This window comes from Rhinopithecus bieti, unplaced genomic scaffold (genome assembly GCF_001698545.2).
Source record: "Rhinopithecus bieti isolate Rb0 unplaced genomic scaffold, ASM169854v2 scaffold_1070, whole genome shotgun sequence".
Classification (NCBI taxonomy): Eukaryota; Metazoa; Chordata; class Mammalia; order Primates; family Cercopithecidae; genus Rhinopithecus; species Rhinopithecus bieti.
In genome coordinates this window covers 2,681,119-2,697,650 of record NW_016803844.1, presented here as the reverse complement: position 1 = coordinate 2,697,650, position 16,532 = coordinate 2,681,119, and the positions used below count along the sequence as shown (strand labels likewise).

Below are 16,532 nucleotides of genomic sequence, written 5' to 3'. Positions count from 1 at the left end.
ATGGTGGCCAAGGAAAAGCGGTTACTTCTTGTCTGGAAGCATGACAACTGACCATCCTGAGTAGTTCTGTTAAGGAGTTTCAGAAACTGGGCCATCTGAGTCAGCCATTGTCACATGGCCTGTGTGACAGTGTTAGTTCCCTGGACACCTGTCTGAGGCCCACTGACCTGCAGCAGCCTTCCTGGAACACTGATTCTCCCCACTCTGCTCATCATGATTCTGCAAAGTACAATCACCTGCTACTATCTTAGTAACATGTTTTTTACATTTCTTGTTTATTTCATCTGTTCCCTCTCCCACAAATGTAAATCACATGAGGCAGAGACCTTTGTCTCTTCTTCTCATTGAAAGAAGACTGTCAGGCACAGTGGAAATGGTTCCAGAATATGAGAGGACTGACAGGCATATTCTTACGTAGAAAGTCACTCTGTTTACTTCAATGGCTACCACCCTCATTTCCCTTCATGTCAGCAGCAGTTCACGGAATCCCATGCCAGTTGGCACAGGCTACAGTAAAACACTAAAGGAGTCTATAAACATATCCTATGTGTTTATTCTTATAAACATGATATTTACAATATTACTTTTTCCACAAAGGAGAACACTTAGAATGTTCAAGACTTTTTCTTGCTCCTGGATCACTGGAGAGCCAAGTCACTGGACACGAAATCTGTAAAGTCAGATTAAACTTCCTTCTTTTTAAATAGCCTGTGATGGAAAAAGTAGCCAGTAGCAAAACCATAGTGTATACATTGCAGGGAAAATCATTCATGATTCATTTTCTTCAGAAACAGAGATTCTGAGGAAAGGTCTTCCAGTGGATCAAGGCAGCATTGCTGTTTCCAGTGTTGTTTGTCCTATTAACTGCTTTACCTTCTCATTGTAGGTACCTCTGGTGAATTCCCTGGGACAACAATTACATCTGGAGGATCCCACACAGGTAGTTGAATGGGAAGGAAATCCTCATCTTGAATGCATGATGACATTGTAGACCTGCAATCACAAAATAGCAACTTGATGCTTTTTGCCAGTGTCTCCCAGACCTCTTGTTTTTATTCTTTCTTTTCTCAGAGACCACAACTTTCACAGGAGGCAGGGGCAGTACAGGAACTGACTCCAGAGCAGGTGAGGATGAGCAGCCCATAATTCGCATGTCATCGTGAATCTTGACTCTCATTAGGATGACTTGTTTGGGAGTGGACTTTTCTGCAGGATATTATGCATTTATTTAGGGATAATGAATCTTAGGCCTGGTAGAACTCCCTTTAGATTTTATATTTTCTAAAACTTTACCAATAGCCTCTTTTATAGTGGGATTTCTATTGAATTTGTTCTGAGAAGTTTCTCCTGTGAGGTTTCATAGAAACGTTGCCAGGGCATTACTGGGAACTATGAACAGTTTTGATCTAGAAAAGAAGAGAAAACTTAAATGAACCTTAGAAACATTCCTAAAGAGTGTTTTTCATGCCTCAGAAACAACAGAAATGTTTAGCATGTTCTTGATGCATTACAGTCCCAGGGAAATTGTTTTCGTCTTCCATATTCTGGGCATAAAATAGTAAATAAGGGGGACACTACCTGTGTCCTGATAAAGACCAGACACATGGTCTCAAGTTGAGGATTTGGACCTCTTGATTGTTTTGCTAGTAAAATGGATAATGAGAATTATACAGGGTACCACATCAGGAAGAATCAGTGACAGTACCATTTATAAATAATTTGGATAGGTCTGGATAGTTTTTAGAGGCAGGCCTACAGGAAAGGGAAAAGTTGATCATCATGGTGATCACACTCTTCCTTTTGTTTCAGCCACCACCAGGGCAGCTCCTGGCACAACTCTTGCCCCTGGCAGTTCCAACACAGGTGAGTCTGCAGGTTGCCAGGGAACCTTCAGAGCTCCTCCCATATTTCGATGTTCGATGTCTCCTCTGCTGCTGTTCTTTCAAGAAGTTGCATCATGTTCTTTTCATGGTCCTTGAATATTTCCTAATATGACTTCCCTGTTTTTCTGTCTCTCAGAGGCCACAGCTTCCCTAGGTGGAAGTGCAACGACAAGGGGTAGAATAACCACCGGTGAGCATTGCTGGGTCGTTGCACTCACTTTTTAAAAATATCCATTAAAGATTATTGCTTGAAATATATGCATGTCACATATTTTTCCACATGGAACATTGTTAGGTAAAATCTTACCTTAATTTATTAAGTATATCAGGTTGGTGCAAAAGTAACTGCAGGTTCGCTGTTGAAATTAATAGCAAATCAGACACTCAAAAATAGCAACTCAGTGATAGCAAATCAGAAACTCAAAATTTAATTTATTTATACACTTTAAGCAGACCATCCCGCTCGTTCCCAAGGTAATCATGCAGCCATTGGACAGTTATGTAGAGAATCTAGAGTGATAGCTGCTAGGAGCCTCTTCCTGAAATCTAGATAAATGGAGACCCAATAAGTTAAATTCCTTTGGTACTATACCGTGGGAAGGATGTTATATGAGGAGTATATGGATGACCTTTTGGGATTTAAAGCCCAGTTTCCTGAAATACTGAATAAGCATACAGATTTACCCATTTGTGAGGTTGTTATTCTTTGCCCACTTGATGATGACAAGGTACTGACCCATGACTACCCATCTCTTTCTTAATAGTTACCACTGGGGCATTCTCTGGAAAGACTCTGCAACCTGGGAATGACAACACAGGTAAGTTCAGAGCCACACAGAGAATGCTACACCATGGCTGCTCGGGTGACAGGCTCCTAGGGTTACATAACCCTGCACTCCCCATACTGCAGACTTCATTCTTGCTTTCTTTTCTCTCAGAGGCCACAAGTTCCACAGGAGGGGTCAGGGTCACTGGGTCAGAAGCTCCAGGAGGTAAGCTTCATCATTTTCAGACTTTGGGGTTCTTCTCACTGCCCTGTTGTGCTGAGGTGAACACATAAATGAGAATGGCAGCCAAGGAAAGGCGGTTACTTCTTGTCTGAAAGCACAATATGTATTCTGACCATCCTGAGTAGTTCTGTTAAGGAGTTTCAGAAACTGAGCCATCTAAGTCAGGCATTGTCCCATGGCCTGTATGACAGTGTTAGTTCCCTGGACACCTGTCTGAGGCCCACTGACCTGCAGCAGCCTTCCTGGAACACTGATTCTCCCCACTCTGCTCATCATGATTCTGCAAAGTACAATCACCTGCTACTATCTTAGTAACATGTTTTTTACATTTCTTGTTTATTTCATCTGTTCCCTCTCCCACAAATGTAAATCACATGAGGCAGAGACCTTTCTTCTAACTGACAGGACTATCAGGCACAGTAGAAATGCATCTAGAATATGAGAGAAATGACAGGCATTTTCTTTTTTTTCTTTCTTTTTTTTTTTTTTTTGTTACACTTTAAGTTCTAGGGTGCATGTGCACAACGTGCAGGTTTGTTACATAGGTCTACCTGTGCCATGTTGGTGTGCTGCACCCATTAACTCCTCATTTACATTAGGTATATCTCCTAATGCTATCCCTCCCCACCGCCCTCACAATAGGACCTGGTGTGTGATGATCCCCTTCCTGTGTCCAAGTGATCTCATTGTTCAATTCCCACCTAGGAGTGAGAACATGCGGTATTTGGTTTCCTGTTCTTGGGATAGTTTGCTGAGAATGATGGTTTCCAGCTGCATCCATGTCCCTACAAAGGACACGAACTCATCCTTTTTTATGGCTGCATCGTATTCCATGGTGTATATGTGCCACATTTTCTTAATCCAGTCGTGACAGGCATATTCTTATGTAGAATGTCAGTCTTTTCACTTCAGTAGCTACCACCACAGTTTCCCTTCCTGTCAGCAGCAGTTCACAGGATCCCATGCCAGTTGGCACAGGCTACAGAAAAACACTAAAGGAATCTATAAATGTCTCCTATGTGTTTATTCTTAAAAACATGGTAATCACAGTATTACCTGTTCCACAAAGGAGAACACTTAGAATATTCAAGACTTTCTCTTGCTCCTGGAACACCAGGGAGCCAAGTCACTGGACATGAAATCTGTAAAGTGAATTTAAACTTCCTTCTTTTTGAGTAGGCTGTGATGGAAGAAATAGTACCAAAAAAAAAAAAAAAAAAAAAAAAAAAAAAAAAAAAAAAAAAAAAAAAAAAAAACAGTAGTGCATACATTGCAGGGAAACCCATTCATGGTTCATTTCCTTCGGAAACAGAGATTCTGAGGAAAGGTCTTCCAGTGGATCAAGGCAGCATTGCTGTTTCCAGTGTTGTTTGTCCTATTAGCTCCTTTACCTTCTCATTGTAGGTACCTCTGGTGAATTCCCTGGGACAACAATCACATCTGGAGGTTCCCACACAGGTAGTTGAATGGGAAGGAAATCCTCATCTTGAATGCATGATGACTTTGTAGAGCTGCAATCATAAAATAGCAACTCATGCTTTTTGCCAGTGTCTCCCAGACCTCTTGATCCTATTCTTCCTTTTCTCAGAGGTCACAACTTTCATAGGAGGCAGGGGCAGTACAGGAACTGAATCCAGAGCAGGGGAGGATGAGCAGCCCATAATTCACATATTACCATGAATCTTGACTCTCATTAGAATGTCTTGTTTGGGCATGGACTTTTCTGCAGAATATTATGCATTTATTTAAGTATAATGGATCTCAGGTCCCACAGAATTTTCTTTAGATTTTACTGTTTATAAAACTTTACCAATAGCCTCTTTTAAAGTGAGATTTCTGTTGCATTTGTTCTGAGATGTTTCTCCTGTGAGGATACTTGGAAATGTTGCAAGGGTATTACTAGGAACTATAAACAGTTTTTATCTAGGGCAGAAGAATTAACTGAAATGAGCCGTAGAAACATACTGAAATAGTGGTTTTCAAACCTCAGAAGCAACAGAAATGTAAAATATATTCTTGATGTGTAAGAGTCCCAGGAAAATTGTTTTTGTCTTCCACATTCTGGGGAGTAAAGTGGTAAACATGGGGGCCACCACCTGTCTCCTGATGGAAGACCAGAAATATTGCCTTAGGTTGAGGAACTGGACCTTCTGATTGTTTTGCTAGTAAAATGGATATGGAGAAAATATACAGGACATGACATCAGGGAGGATCATGGAAAGCACCATTTATAAATAAGATAGATATGGGTAGTTTTAGAGGCAGGCCTACAGGAAAGGGAAAAGTTGATCACCATGGTGATCCCACTTTTCCTTGTTTCAGCCACCACTAGGGCAGTTCCTGCCACAACTCTTGCCCCTGGCAGTTCCAACACGGGTGAGTCTGCATGTTGCCAGGGAACCTTCTGAGCTCTGCCCGTATTTCGATATTCGATGTCTCCTCTGGAGCTGTTCTTTCAAGAAGTTGTATCATGTTCTTTTCATTTTTCTTGAATGTTTCTTAATATGCCTTTCCATTTTTCTGTCTCTCAGGGGCCATAGCTTTCCTAGGTGGAAGTGCAAAAACAAGAGGTGGAATAACCACTGGTGAGCATTGCTGGGTCATTGGACTCACTTTTTAATAATATCCATTAAAGGTTATTGCTTGAAATGTATGCACGCTACCCATTTCTGCAACATTGAGAATTGTTAGGTAAAATCTTACCTTCATTCATTAATTATATTAGGTTGGTGCAAAAGTAACTGTGGTTTTGCTATTGAAAGTAAGAGCAAATCAGAAACTCAAAATTAGCAAATCAGTAATAGCAAATCAGAAACTCAAAATTAAATTTATTTCTATACTTTAAACAACCCTCCCACTAGTTCCCAAGATAATCATGCAGCCATTTGATAGTTATATAAAGAATCTAGGGTGATAGCTGCTAGGACCCTGTTCCTGAAACCTGGAGAAATGGAGACCCAATAAGTAAAAGTTCGTTTGGTAATATACCATGGGAAGGATATTAAATGAGGAGCATATGGATGACCTTTTGGGATTTAAAGCCCAGTTTCCCAAAATATTGAACAGGCATACAGATTTATCCACTTTGAGGTTGTTATTCTTTGCCCATTTGATGATGACAAGGTACTGACCCATGACTACCCATCTCTTTCTTAATAGCTACCACTGGGGCATTCTCTGGAAAGACTCTGGAACCTGGGAACGACAACACAGGCAAGTCAAAAAGCACACAGGGAATGCTACACCATGCCTGCTCGGGTGACAGGCTCCTAGGGTTACATAACCCTGTACTTCCCATATTGTAGATGCATCCTTGCTTTCTTTTCTCTCAGAGGCCACAAGTTCCACCAGAGGGGTCAGGACCACCAGATCAGAAGTTCCAGGAAGTAAGCTTCATCAGTCCCAGGCCTCAGAGTTCTCATCATTGCCGTTTTGTGCTCAGGATAACACATAAATGAGAAACGGAGCCAAGGAAGGGGCTTAATTCTTGTCTGGAAGGTCAACATGTATTCTGGCCAACCTGAGTAGTTCTGCTAAGGAGTTTCAGACACTGGGTTATCTAAGTCAGGCATTGTCCCATGGCCTGTGTGACAGTGTTAGTTCTCTGGACACCTGTCTGAGGCCCACTGACCTGCAGCAGCCTCCCCAGAACCCTGATTCTCCCTGCTCTGCTCATCACCACTCTGCATAGCACTATCACCTGCTGCCATCTCTCGAACATATTTATTACACTTCTTGTGTATTTCATGTTTTCCCTCTCCCATAAACGTAAATCACATGAGGCAGAGACCTTTGTCTATTCTTTTCTCTGAGAAGAGGATGCCAGGCACAGAGGAAATGCTTCCATAATATGAGATGGGTGACTGGTATATTCTCATGCAGAGTGTCACTATGTTTAATTTTTTTTTTTTTTTTGAGACGGAGTCTCGCTCTGTCGCCCAGGTTGGAGTGCGGTGGCCGGATCTCGGCTCACTGGAAGCTCCGCCTCCCGGGTCCACGCCATTCTCCTGCCTCAGCCTCCCAAGTAGCTGGGACTACAGGCGCCCGCTACCACGCCCGGCTAGTTTTTTGTATTTTTTAGTAGAGACGGGGTTTCACCGTGTTAGCCAGGATGGTCTCGATCTCCTGACCTCGTGATCCGCCCGTCTCGGCCTCCCAAAGTGCTGGGATTACAGGCTTGAGCCACCGTGCCCGGCCACTATGTTTAATTTAGCAGCTACCACCATAGTTTCATTCGGTGTCAGCAGCAGTTCACAGAGTCCAAAGCAAGGTAGGATGAACTACTTAAAATCAGCAGGGGAAGGTATAAATATCTCATAGTAGGGCATTGCTCAGCATCTGATAAGCACAATATCGCCAGTTACCGATATGAGAACATTTAGAATGTTCAAGTCTTTTTCTCTTTCCTGGGAGCACAAGGAAAGCACAACATTTGAAGTAAAATCAGGAAAGTGAAGTTAAGCCTCCTTTTTCAGTAGAGTACAGGGGAAGGGATAGTATAAAAACGTTAGTAAGTTGGCAAAAAAATTATTCATGGTTCATATTTTCTGAAACAAGTTTTCAAGAAAGGTCTTTCAGTGTTTCAGGACCACATTGCTGATTCCAGTACTGCTTGCTCTATTAGCTCCTTTACTTTCTCATTTTAGGGACTTCTGGTAAATTCTCTGGGACAACCATTTCATCAGGAGGTTCCAACACAGGTAGTTCAATAAGAAAGACATCATCATCTTGCATGGGTGATAACTTTGTAGAAATTCAGTAATAAAATAGCAACTCAGTACTTTTTACCAGCATCTCAAATTTCCTAGACCTCTTGATTCTTCTCTTTCTTTCCTCAGAGGCCACAACTCTCACAGAAGACAGGAGCAGTACCAGAAGTGAATCCAAAACAGGTGAGGATGGCAGCTCAAGATTTGGGAGTTACCAAGAATCATGATTTACAGGATGACTTGTTTGGAAATAGGCTTTCCTACAGAATATGAAGTAATTTATTTAGGGACAATCTAAGGACAAATATATTTTTTAATCTAATATTTCCCTTAACCTTTTAATACACACTTTTCAAATGGGTTGACTCTTCTAGTTGGGGTGTAAATTAAATGTAATTGTTTTGAGAAATTTCCCTATAACATTACTTTGAAATATTTTCAGTATAGTAGTAGGAACTAAAAGCAGTTTTAACCCTGGGAAGTAGAGGTATATGAATCTTGGAATCATGCCTACATAGATTTTTTTGCCCTAAAATGATAGAAATAATTAGTAATAAGTCAATGGGGACAAAATCACAATTAGATAGCAGGCATTAGTTCTGGTGGTCTATAGTGTAGTGGAGTGCTTGTAGTAAGCAGTATTATAGTATATATTTGAAAATACCTTGAAGAGAGATGTATCACTCCATTTTCATGCTGCTGATAAAGCCATACCTAAGACTGCATAGTTTATAAAGAAAAAGTGGTTTAATGGACTCATAGTTCCACATAACTATGGAGGCCTCACATGTGGAAGGCAAAACACCTTCCACCATGGTGGTGGCAACACACAAGAGAGAGCTTGTGCAGGGGACCTCCCCTTTATAAAACCATCAGATCTTGTGAGGCTTGTTCACTATCACAAAAACAGCAGGAGAAAGACCCACCCCCATGATTCGACTATCTCCCACCGGGTCCTCCCATGACACATGTGAATTGTGGGAGCTACATTTCAAGATGAAATTTGGGTGCGGATACAGCCAAAGCAGATCAAGAGGATTCTAAATTTTCTTACCACAAAGCTATGATAAATGTCAGAGATTATGGTTATGCTAAAGACCATGCCTTGACTATTATACAATGTATGTATATCTATATCAAAACCTCACACTGGAAATATGTAAAATTATATGTAAATTAAAAATGTAATTAGAAATAGATACAATTATTATAAAGCAAATATTTTTTGTCTTCTATTCCTGGCAGTGAAATAGGTATGGGAGAAAACTGTCTGTCTCACTGTCATGCGATGTCAGCTATAATGCCCCAACTTGGTAGTTTATTAATGAATGGGAAAACACATCAGAGTGGCAGCCAGAGAAAGTGACCTTTGACATCTTAAAGATGTAAACAGATTCCTTCTAGAGGCAGGTCTTCAGGAGACAAACAGGAGTCACTGTGGTGATGCCAGTTCCCATTGTGTTTCAGCCACCACTGGGGTAGTTCCTGCCACAACTGTTGCCCCTGGCCGTTCCAAGACAGGTAAGTCAACAGGTTGACATGGAATCTTCCATGTGCCCTCGCATAATTAGATATCTCCTTTGTATTATTTTTTGCAGGAGTAGCACCATATCTTCTCCACAATCCTTAAATATACTCCAGGTAACTCTTATCCCTTTGTCTCCCTTAGAGGCCACCACTTTCCTAAGAGTAAGTGGAACAAGCAGCATTGGAAGAGCCACAGGTGAGTGCTATTAGACTAAGACCTGTAATTCCTAATGACACCTTCAATGGTCTTCTGAAAATATCTACATGATTTGTCTATGCTATATTGTGAAAATTCAGAGAAAAAGACTACACAATCATTATATTGCCTCCTTATTTCCTGGGCTTACAAGGGCTTTCATTAAAGCATCATAACGTAAAACCATGACAGATAAATAGGTAATATGGGGAGAAAATTCCAATTTCCCCGCCAAAAAGAAGGACATGATAGTTGGGAACTGTCTCAGTGAAACTGTGTGGAAAGAAATATTGCATGGACAAATACGAATTACTTCTAGCACTGCAAGTGTCAGAGTAATAGTTTGCTTCCAAGTGGGGATTTGAGATTCCTATTCAAATCAGTGGACAAACTGTTGAACTAGTGACACCATCTCTTTGTTATTGTAGGTATTACTAGTGTAGTCTCTGGAAAAACACTGAAATCTGGAAGTTACAAGACAGGCGAGTCTGAAAATACATGCAAAATCTGGACATGGGCACCTTGGTTGACATAGTCTGCCTGCAGCACTGTGTATGGTCTCCCAAACCTTAATCTTTCCCCCTTCCTTTCTTTTCTTTCTCAGGCACCACAGCTTCCATAGTAGGGGGTGACACCAGCCAAGCAGAACGTCCAGGAGGTGAGCTTTTTACTCTGAGGCCTTGGTGCTTTTATCAAATCCCTGTTCTCTGCAGTGAAGACATGGGTATGAAAGTGGGCAGAAGAAAGGAGCCTGCATTTCCTCTGGGAATATAACATGCCAGAGTCAAAACCTGGGTGTGCCTAGGAATTCCCTGGCCTCACCTGACTTATCCCTCTGGATTTCCAGGAGGCCAGGTTTGCAGAGCTAGTTATTATGTAGCAGGGATGAGGGCGAGCCGCTGGATAACCCCTGCTTATCAGGGTCCCTGACCCTTTTATACAATTTGCCTTTTTCCTAAAGTGTTTACTAACATCTTTCACACTGACTTCTTTGTTACATTTACTGTTCATTGTTGTCCTCCAGCTACTAGAATGTAAGGTGCATTAGGAGAGAGGTCTTCGAACATTTCGCTCACCGATACATGCCAAGGGCCTAAAACAATATCACATGAAAGAGATATTTAATAAAGCTTAGTTGAAAGGTGAAATGTTTTATTTGAAGATTTTTTCACTCTACTTTCTTTAATAGGTACAACTGTGGTTTCACCTCGAGTCAGCAGCAGTTCACAGAGCTCCAGACCAGGTAGGAAAGACTAAATACAGTCCTCATATGCTGGGATTAGAGTCAACAAGTTCTATTTTCAAATTCTCTGTATCAAAATGCTTGAGGTGATTGATGAGTAAAATTCAGAAAGATGAACGTGTCATGTGCTTTTTTTTTTTCTCCTGAAGGTACCTCTGTCACACCAGAGAGCTCAGCGTCTGAAAGTGAAACAGGTGAGGAGGAGATAGGGTTCCCATCCACATTCAGTGTGCTTTACGGAAAGGGAACCCCAGTAGCAACAGTGATGGATAGGCGGGCCAGGACATGAAGTGGTAGTCACTTAATTTCCTTACAAAATAGAGGCTTTCAGGAACGTTCTTCCAGTGGATTAAAGCCATATAGCTACTTCCACAACTGATTTAGGAGGTAAAGCCATGTTGATCCCTTTCTTTTTCCACTTTTAGTTACTACAGAAGAATTCTCTGGGACAACTGCTATATCTAGAATGTCCCACACTGGTAGGTTGATAAGCAGGAAATCTCCATGTTTAACCACATAATATAGTTATTAGAGCTGCTTTGATGAAATACCAACCTCATTCTTTTCTCAGTATCCCAAATTCTGATCTCACCATTCATCACTTCCTCCCTCAGAGGCCACAACTTTAATAGAAGGCCGCAGCGTTCCTCCATCTGGATCCAGCCCAGGTGAGAATGAGCAGAACACAGCTTAGGGTTTAGCATACATTGTGACTCTCCGTAGACTCGTCTGTTGGGAGTGTGTAGGCTCATCTGTTGGGAGTGTGTTTTCCTGGGTAGTGGTTTGCATTTACTTTCAGTGTTTTCTCACACTGAACATATTCTGGAAAACTCTTAAAACCAACATCTAGCCCCATAGCTGTAACTTTCTAAAGAGGGGCTGGTGGTGCAATCAGCGTAAGAGATTTCTCCTGCAAAGTCATACATACCACTATGGTGTAGGGGAATTGGAAAATAGTGTATTTCTGGAAAGAAAACAATGTAAGTTCTGGAAGCAGGTATACCCCATATAAATGTTTTCTCACTCAAAAAAGCAATAATGATGTGAAATATTTTCCAGTGTTCTTGGCACATGAAAACATTGTTCTGGTTTTCATCCCATGGCAGGCACCACGGCAGCCTCAGGAGGCCAAGCAACTGGGAGCCTGACCAGTGAAGGGGAGAGAAAACCACCCCATTTCCTTGTCTGGGAGTGAATGTATGAAATTCAGTGGAAGGGCCTCAATTTGGGCACATTACTATTTCCACTGCTTTGTTAATGCTATGGGTCACAGCAAAGGCATACAATTCTCAGTTCATCAGGAAGAAGTGAAAGGGCTCTTTGATATAACAAAGATACACCCAGATTCCTTCTGGAGGCAGGTCTTCAGAAGACAAACACGAGTCACTGTGATGATCTCAGACCCTTTGTGTTTCAGCCACCACGGGGGTAGCTCCTGGCACAACTGTTGCACCTGGCAGTTCCAACACAGGTGGGTCCCTGAGGTGGCAGATTCCTCCACGAATCCATCTATGACAAATCCTCCTCCAGTGTTACCCTGGGTAGGAGAACTACCATAAGTTTTCCATGGTGTTGAAATATTGTTCATCACTTCTGTCCTGTTGTCCTCTTTCTCAGAGGCCACAACTTCTGTAGGAGAAAGAGAAACAACAAAAGCTGAAATAATCACAGGTGAGCTCTGTTAAGGTATTAACTATTCCTGAAACCTTCCCAAGAATCTGGCCTGAAATATGTAAACACTTTTTTAATTCCCCAGAATTGGCATATTAAGGAAAATCTAACAGATGTCCAACATTTGACATCAATAAATACAGTACAGACCTTTCAAATTTTCCTCCTTATGTCTTGCACCGTGGGTCTAAGGATCCTTCATCACAGCATCATGAGACCCATTCCCTGACAGTTACATAGATGATTTGGGCCCAAGTGTACATTGCTATCATTAAACCCTACGAAAGGGACTAGTGGAAGACTTTCTCTCAGAACAAATCACAGTAAACTTGCTCAGGGAATGATATGTTCCATGGGCAAAGTGTGGATTCACTCTCAAAACTAAAGTCCAGAAAAATTAATTTCCTGGTATATTAAAGAAACAGACATTTAATTTGTTTTATTATTAAGAGCCCATGCCCATTAAATTAAGGACCACAAATTAACCAATACAATCCTTTCTAATTTCAGGTACTACTGAGGGCATCTCTGGGAAATCTGTGGAAGCTGGAAGTGCCCACACAGGTCAGGAATTCTGAATGTGGCCTCTTGGGCAATACAGCTTATGGGAGACTCAGAATGTCCTGTGCAGTCTTTTTTTAAAAAAAATATTTTTTATTTTATTTTTCCATAAGTTATTGGGGTACAGGTGGTATTGGGTTACGTAAGTTCTTTAATGGGGATTTGTGAGATTTTGGTGCACTCATCACCTGAGCAGTATACACTGCACCCTATTTGTAGTCTTTTATCCCTTGCCCCCTCCCACTCTTCCCCCTACCAAGTCCCCAAAGTCCATTGTATCATTCTTATGCCTTTGCGTCCTCATAGCTTAGGACATACGATGTTTGGTTTTCCATTCCTGAGTTACTTCACTTAGAATAATAGTCTCCAGTCTCATCCAGGTCACTGCAAATGCTGTTAATTCTTACCTTCTGTTTCTTTCTCTCTCAGAGGCCACAACTTTCCCAGGAGGCAGTGGGACCACCCAAGCAGGACCACCTGGAGGTGAGCTTTTCAGGCAGTGGCCTGGGGCTCTCATCATCTCTCAATTTTGGTGGCTACAGTAACAAATAATATGAAAGCATTTGAGGAGAAGTCGGCATTCTCTGAGGCCATATTATGTCATAACAGTCTGAAAAGTTATTCTGCTTATAAATTCCATGACCTCAGATGTCTCAGGCAGGCTGTCTCCAGTATCCTGGCCTATGGAGACATTTTTGTCTGATATGAGGATTGAGAGTATATTACGTGCATTCCAACCCTCCAGGACTTCCAGTCTTCCTTAGCCAGTTTACATTTCCACCCACAGCTTGACATTTTCTTTTCTTTTTCTTTTTCTTTTACTTTAAGTTCCGGGATATGTGCAGGTTTGTTACATAGGGATACGTGTGCCATGGTGGTTTGCTGCACCTATTGACCCATCCTTTAATTTGCCTTGGTGTGTGATGTCCCCCTCCCTGTGTCCATGCGATCTCATTGCTCAACCCCCTCACTTAAGAGTGAAAACAAGCGGTGTTTGGTTTTCCGTTCCTGTGATAGTTTGCTGAGGATGATGGCCTCCCGCTCCATCCATGTCCCTGCAAAGGACATGATCTCACTCCTTTTTATTCAGCTTGACATTTTCTATCATTTTTCTACTTTAATTATACACGATGCTTATTTTCTGTATCCCCTCACTAGAAAGCTTCATGAAGTCAAGTGATTATTAAAATGCCCTCAAGTTGTTTGAAAGAGTTCTACTTATAAAGATAAAACCATGCTTTGTTTCTCCTGGGGCACTTCTGTCACAGCAGGGGCTATGTCTCTGGAAGGCAAACAAATTTAAAGGACTATTCTCCCCTTGCCTTGTAGTAAAAGGGAAAGCCAGTAGCCACACATCTATCCCATGTTGGCCTGGAAAGCCCAGTACTAAGCAGCTGTTCATTTTTATTCTATAGAAACAGTGTACTCAGGAATGGGCTTCCAGTGCTTTAGGGCCACGTTGATGCTTCCAAGCTTAGTTGGGGAGATAATACTCTATAGTTCCATTTTCCTTTTTTGCATTTCATGTACCACTGGAGAATTATCTGGAACAACCATTATGTCTGAAAGTTCCACCACAGGTAGTTTAACAAGAAGGAAATGCCTCTTATTTAATGTCACATGTCACAATATCTCTTTTAGGATGGCTATGATAAAATAACACCCCCAAATCCCCTCTAGTATTCCAAATTCCCAGACTTCACTATTCTACTTTTTCCCTCAGAAGCCACAACTTCCATTGTAGGGAGTGGCACTAGTGGAACTGAACTCAAAACCGGTGACAATAAACAGCCCATACTTTGGCCTCATAACGATTAGTACTCTCAAGCTTTCCTTGAGAGAGTTTGTGTTTCATTTAGAGACATTGCAAGTAATTCAAAATAGGATTGCTGTTATTTATTTGTTAATTTATTTGGAAAAACTACCAGTCCTAGAATTGAGCCTCCCTTCATCAAGTCGGATGACGGGATGGGATTTTTCCATTGAGTTACAACTCTCACCAGCATTTGAGCTGGAAACCAGAAAGTTTTCTGTGTGAATGTGTGTGAAGAAGAAAAGAGCCTCATGGAAACAGGGAGCATGCATCCATAATTGTGTAGCTAACAATTGGCTTGTCCAACATTTTCTCCTATATCTGAAGTTTCAACACATTTAAACCTTTCTTCCCTCCTCTTTCTATCTCACAGCAGGCATCACTGCAGCAACAGGGAAGCAAGCAGGTGAGCATTGGGAAAATGCATCTAGTTTCTCTTTTGTCAAATTTTCAGTTGTGTTTGTACTTGAAACACTGTCTCTCTATCTCCTTTATTATGAACTGTTGAAAGCAGTAAATACATCAATTTTTCCACCTTCCTTGTGCTCAGAGAAAGAGATTTCTGTTATGGCAAATGGATACAGAAACACAGCATATCCCTTTTAGATTTGGGGCCTCACTTGACTTACTCATTCACTGTGATCATCTCAGTTTCTTTGTGTTTCAGGCATCTCAGTGGTAGGCCCTGCCACAACAGTTGCCCCTGGAAGTTTCAGCACAGGTGAGTCTACTGTGTGGTGGGGAATCCTTTCATGGGTGCTTGCTACAGTAACATGTCTTTCCTTTTGGTGCTCCTGTGTAGGAGCTCCACCGTTCCATTCCATGCCCCCTGAATCTTTTCCATTTGTGTCTTTCTTCTCCAAGCAGTGACAGCTTCTCCTGAAGCAACAGGAGTGACTGGCATTACAAATGCAAGTAAGAGCTGACAATCTACTACCTCCTTCCCAGTAGGTCACATTGCCTCAATCACATCTACCATTTGTACTTCCTGTGAAGAGCATTTTTGTTGGGAAAAAACCACAATTCCAAATAGGCAAGATTTTACCAATACGTAAATGTCAGATACTCAAATGCTTTTATCTTCCTTTCCTCTGCTTCAAGGAGACTTCACCATGGAGCTAAGGCACTGAGCATCAGTTGTGTGATTGGAGAGAAAGGTCTTTCTTTCCCTCAGTGATATATAAAGGAAATAATAGCCACTAACATTTTTCTCATTAAATATTCTATAGAAATTGTGCATGCAAAACATAAAGATTAACTCCTGATCTAGAAACCTCTGAAAGAGCTTGCTGACACATTAGCAAAACAGAGTTCCCTGAGTCCATCAAAGGTCGTTTTCTTTTCATTATGTGTAAAGAATAAAAATATTGATTCCTATCACTCTGAGTTCCAATGTGGTAGCCACCGGCAAAACTTTTACACATGGAAAGTCTAATACTTAAAGCAATAAATAATGATGTTTATAGTAATAAGCATATTGATAATTTATGAGTTCCTTACTATATTTACTTTTTTAATTAGAGGTTTACGTATCTTATTCCAATTGAGAAATACCTAAGGTCCAATTAAGAAGATAAATTTACAAGTGATGTATCTCTTGGTTTTAACAATTAAACTTATATGTTTATGTTTTTCATTACTTTTAAAGTCAGAAGGCCTTCTTTTCTGACTTAATAGAAAGTGTCCAGACATTTTGAATTCAGGTTATCTCATATAATGACATCAGCTTAGCTCATCCCTCTTTCTTAATACTCAATTGGTTTTCTTCAAGAGACCACAACTTTCCTAGGAGGAAGTGGCACCCCTGGAGCAGAAATAAAATCAGGTAAAGACTTTGAGGTATTTATGTTTATTGTTGTATTTTGATAAATTTCATAGAGGAAATTTTTTAAATGAGTTTTAATTTGGAAATAAATTGA

At 41.1% G+C, this 16,532-nt stretch overlaps 1 protein-coding gene across 1 annotated transcript in view; it reads left to right on the top strand.

The window, feature by feature from the left end:
- Positions 1-439: 439 nt before the first annotated feature.
- Positions 440-16,532, top strand: part of MUC19 (mucin 19, oligomeric) — a 68,735-nt gene continuing 52,642 nt past the window's right edge. Inside the window, exons 1-28 of the mRNA XM_017855253.1 lie at positions 440-512; positions 887-940; positions 1,072-1,125; positions 1,810-1,863; positions 2,020-2,073; positions 2,648-2,701; positions 2,822-2,875; positions 4,298-4,351; positions 5,216-5,269; positions 5,425-5,478; positions 6,053-6,106; positions 6,199-6,279; positions 7,540-7,593; positions 7,732-7,785; positions 9,070-9,123; positions 9,272-9,325; positions 9,930-9,983; positions 10,515-10,568; positions 10,718-10,762; positions 11,183-11,236; positions 11,986-12,039; positions 12,186-12,239; positions 12,750-12,803; positions 13,230-13,283; positions 14,987-15,019; positions 15,281-15,334; positions 15,478-15,528; positions 16,385-16,438. Of these exons, the coding sequence (XP_017710742.1) occupies positions 440-512; positions 887-940; positions 1,072-1,125; positions 1,810-1,863; positions 2,020-2,073; positions 2,648-2,701; positions 2,822-2,875; positions 4,298-4,351; positions 5,216-5,269; positions 5,425-5,478; positions 6,053-6,106; positions 6,199-6,279; positions 7,540-7,593; positions 7,732-7,785; positions 9,070-9,123; positions 9,272-9,325; positions 9,930-9,983; positions 10,515-10,568; positions 10,718-10,762; positions 11,183-11,236; positions 11,986-12,039; positions 12,186-12,239; positions 12,750-12,803; positions 13,230-13,283; positions 14,987-15,019; positions 15,281-15,334; positions 15,478-15,528; positions 16,385-16,438 (1,525 nt within the window). The remainder of the gene's footprint in view (positions 513-886; positions 941-1,071; positions 1,126-1,809; positions 1,864-2,019; positions 2,074-2,647; positions 2,702-2,821; positions 2,876-4,297; positions 4,352-5,215; positions 5,270-5,424; positions 5,479-6,052; positions 6,107-6,198; positions 6,280-7,539; positions 7,594-7,731; positions 7,786-9,069; positions 9,124-9,271; positions 9,326-9,929; positions 9,984-10,514; positions 10,569-10,717; positions 10,763-11,182; positions 11,237-11,985; positions 12,040-12,185; positions 12,240-12,749; positions 12,804-13,229; positions 13,284-14,986; positions 15,020-15,280; positions 15,335-15,477; positions 15,529-16,384; positions 16,439-16,532) is intronic.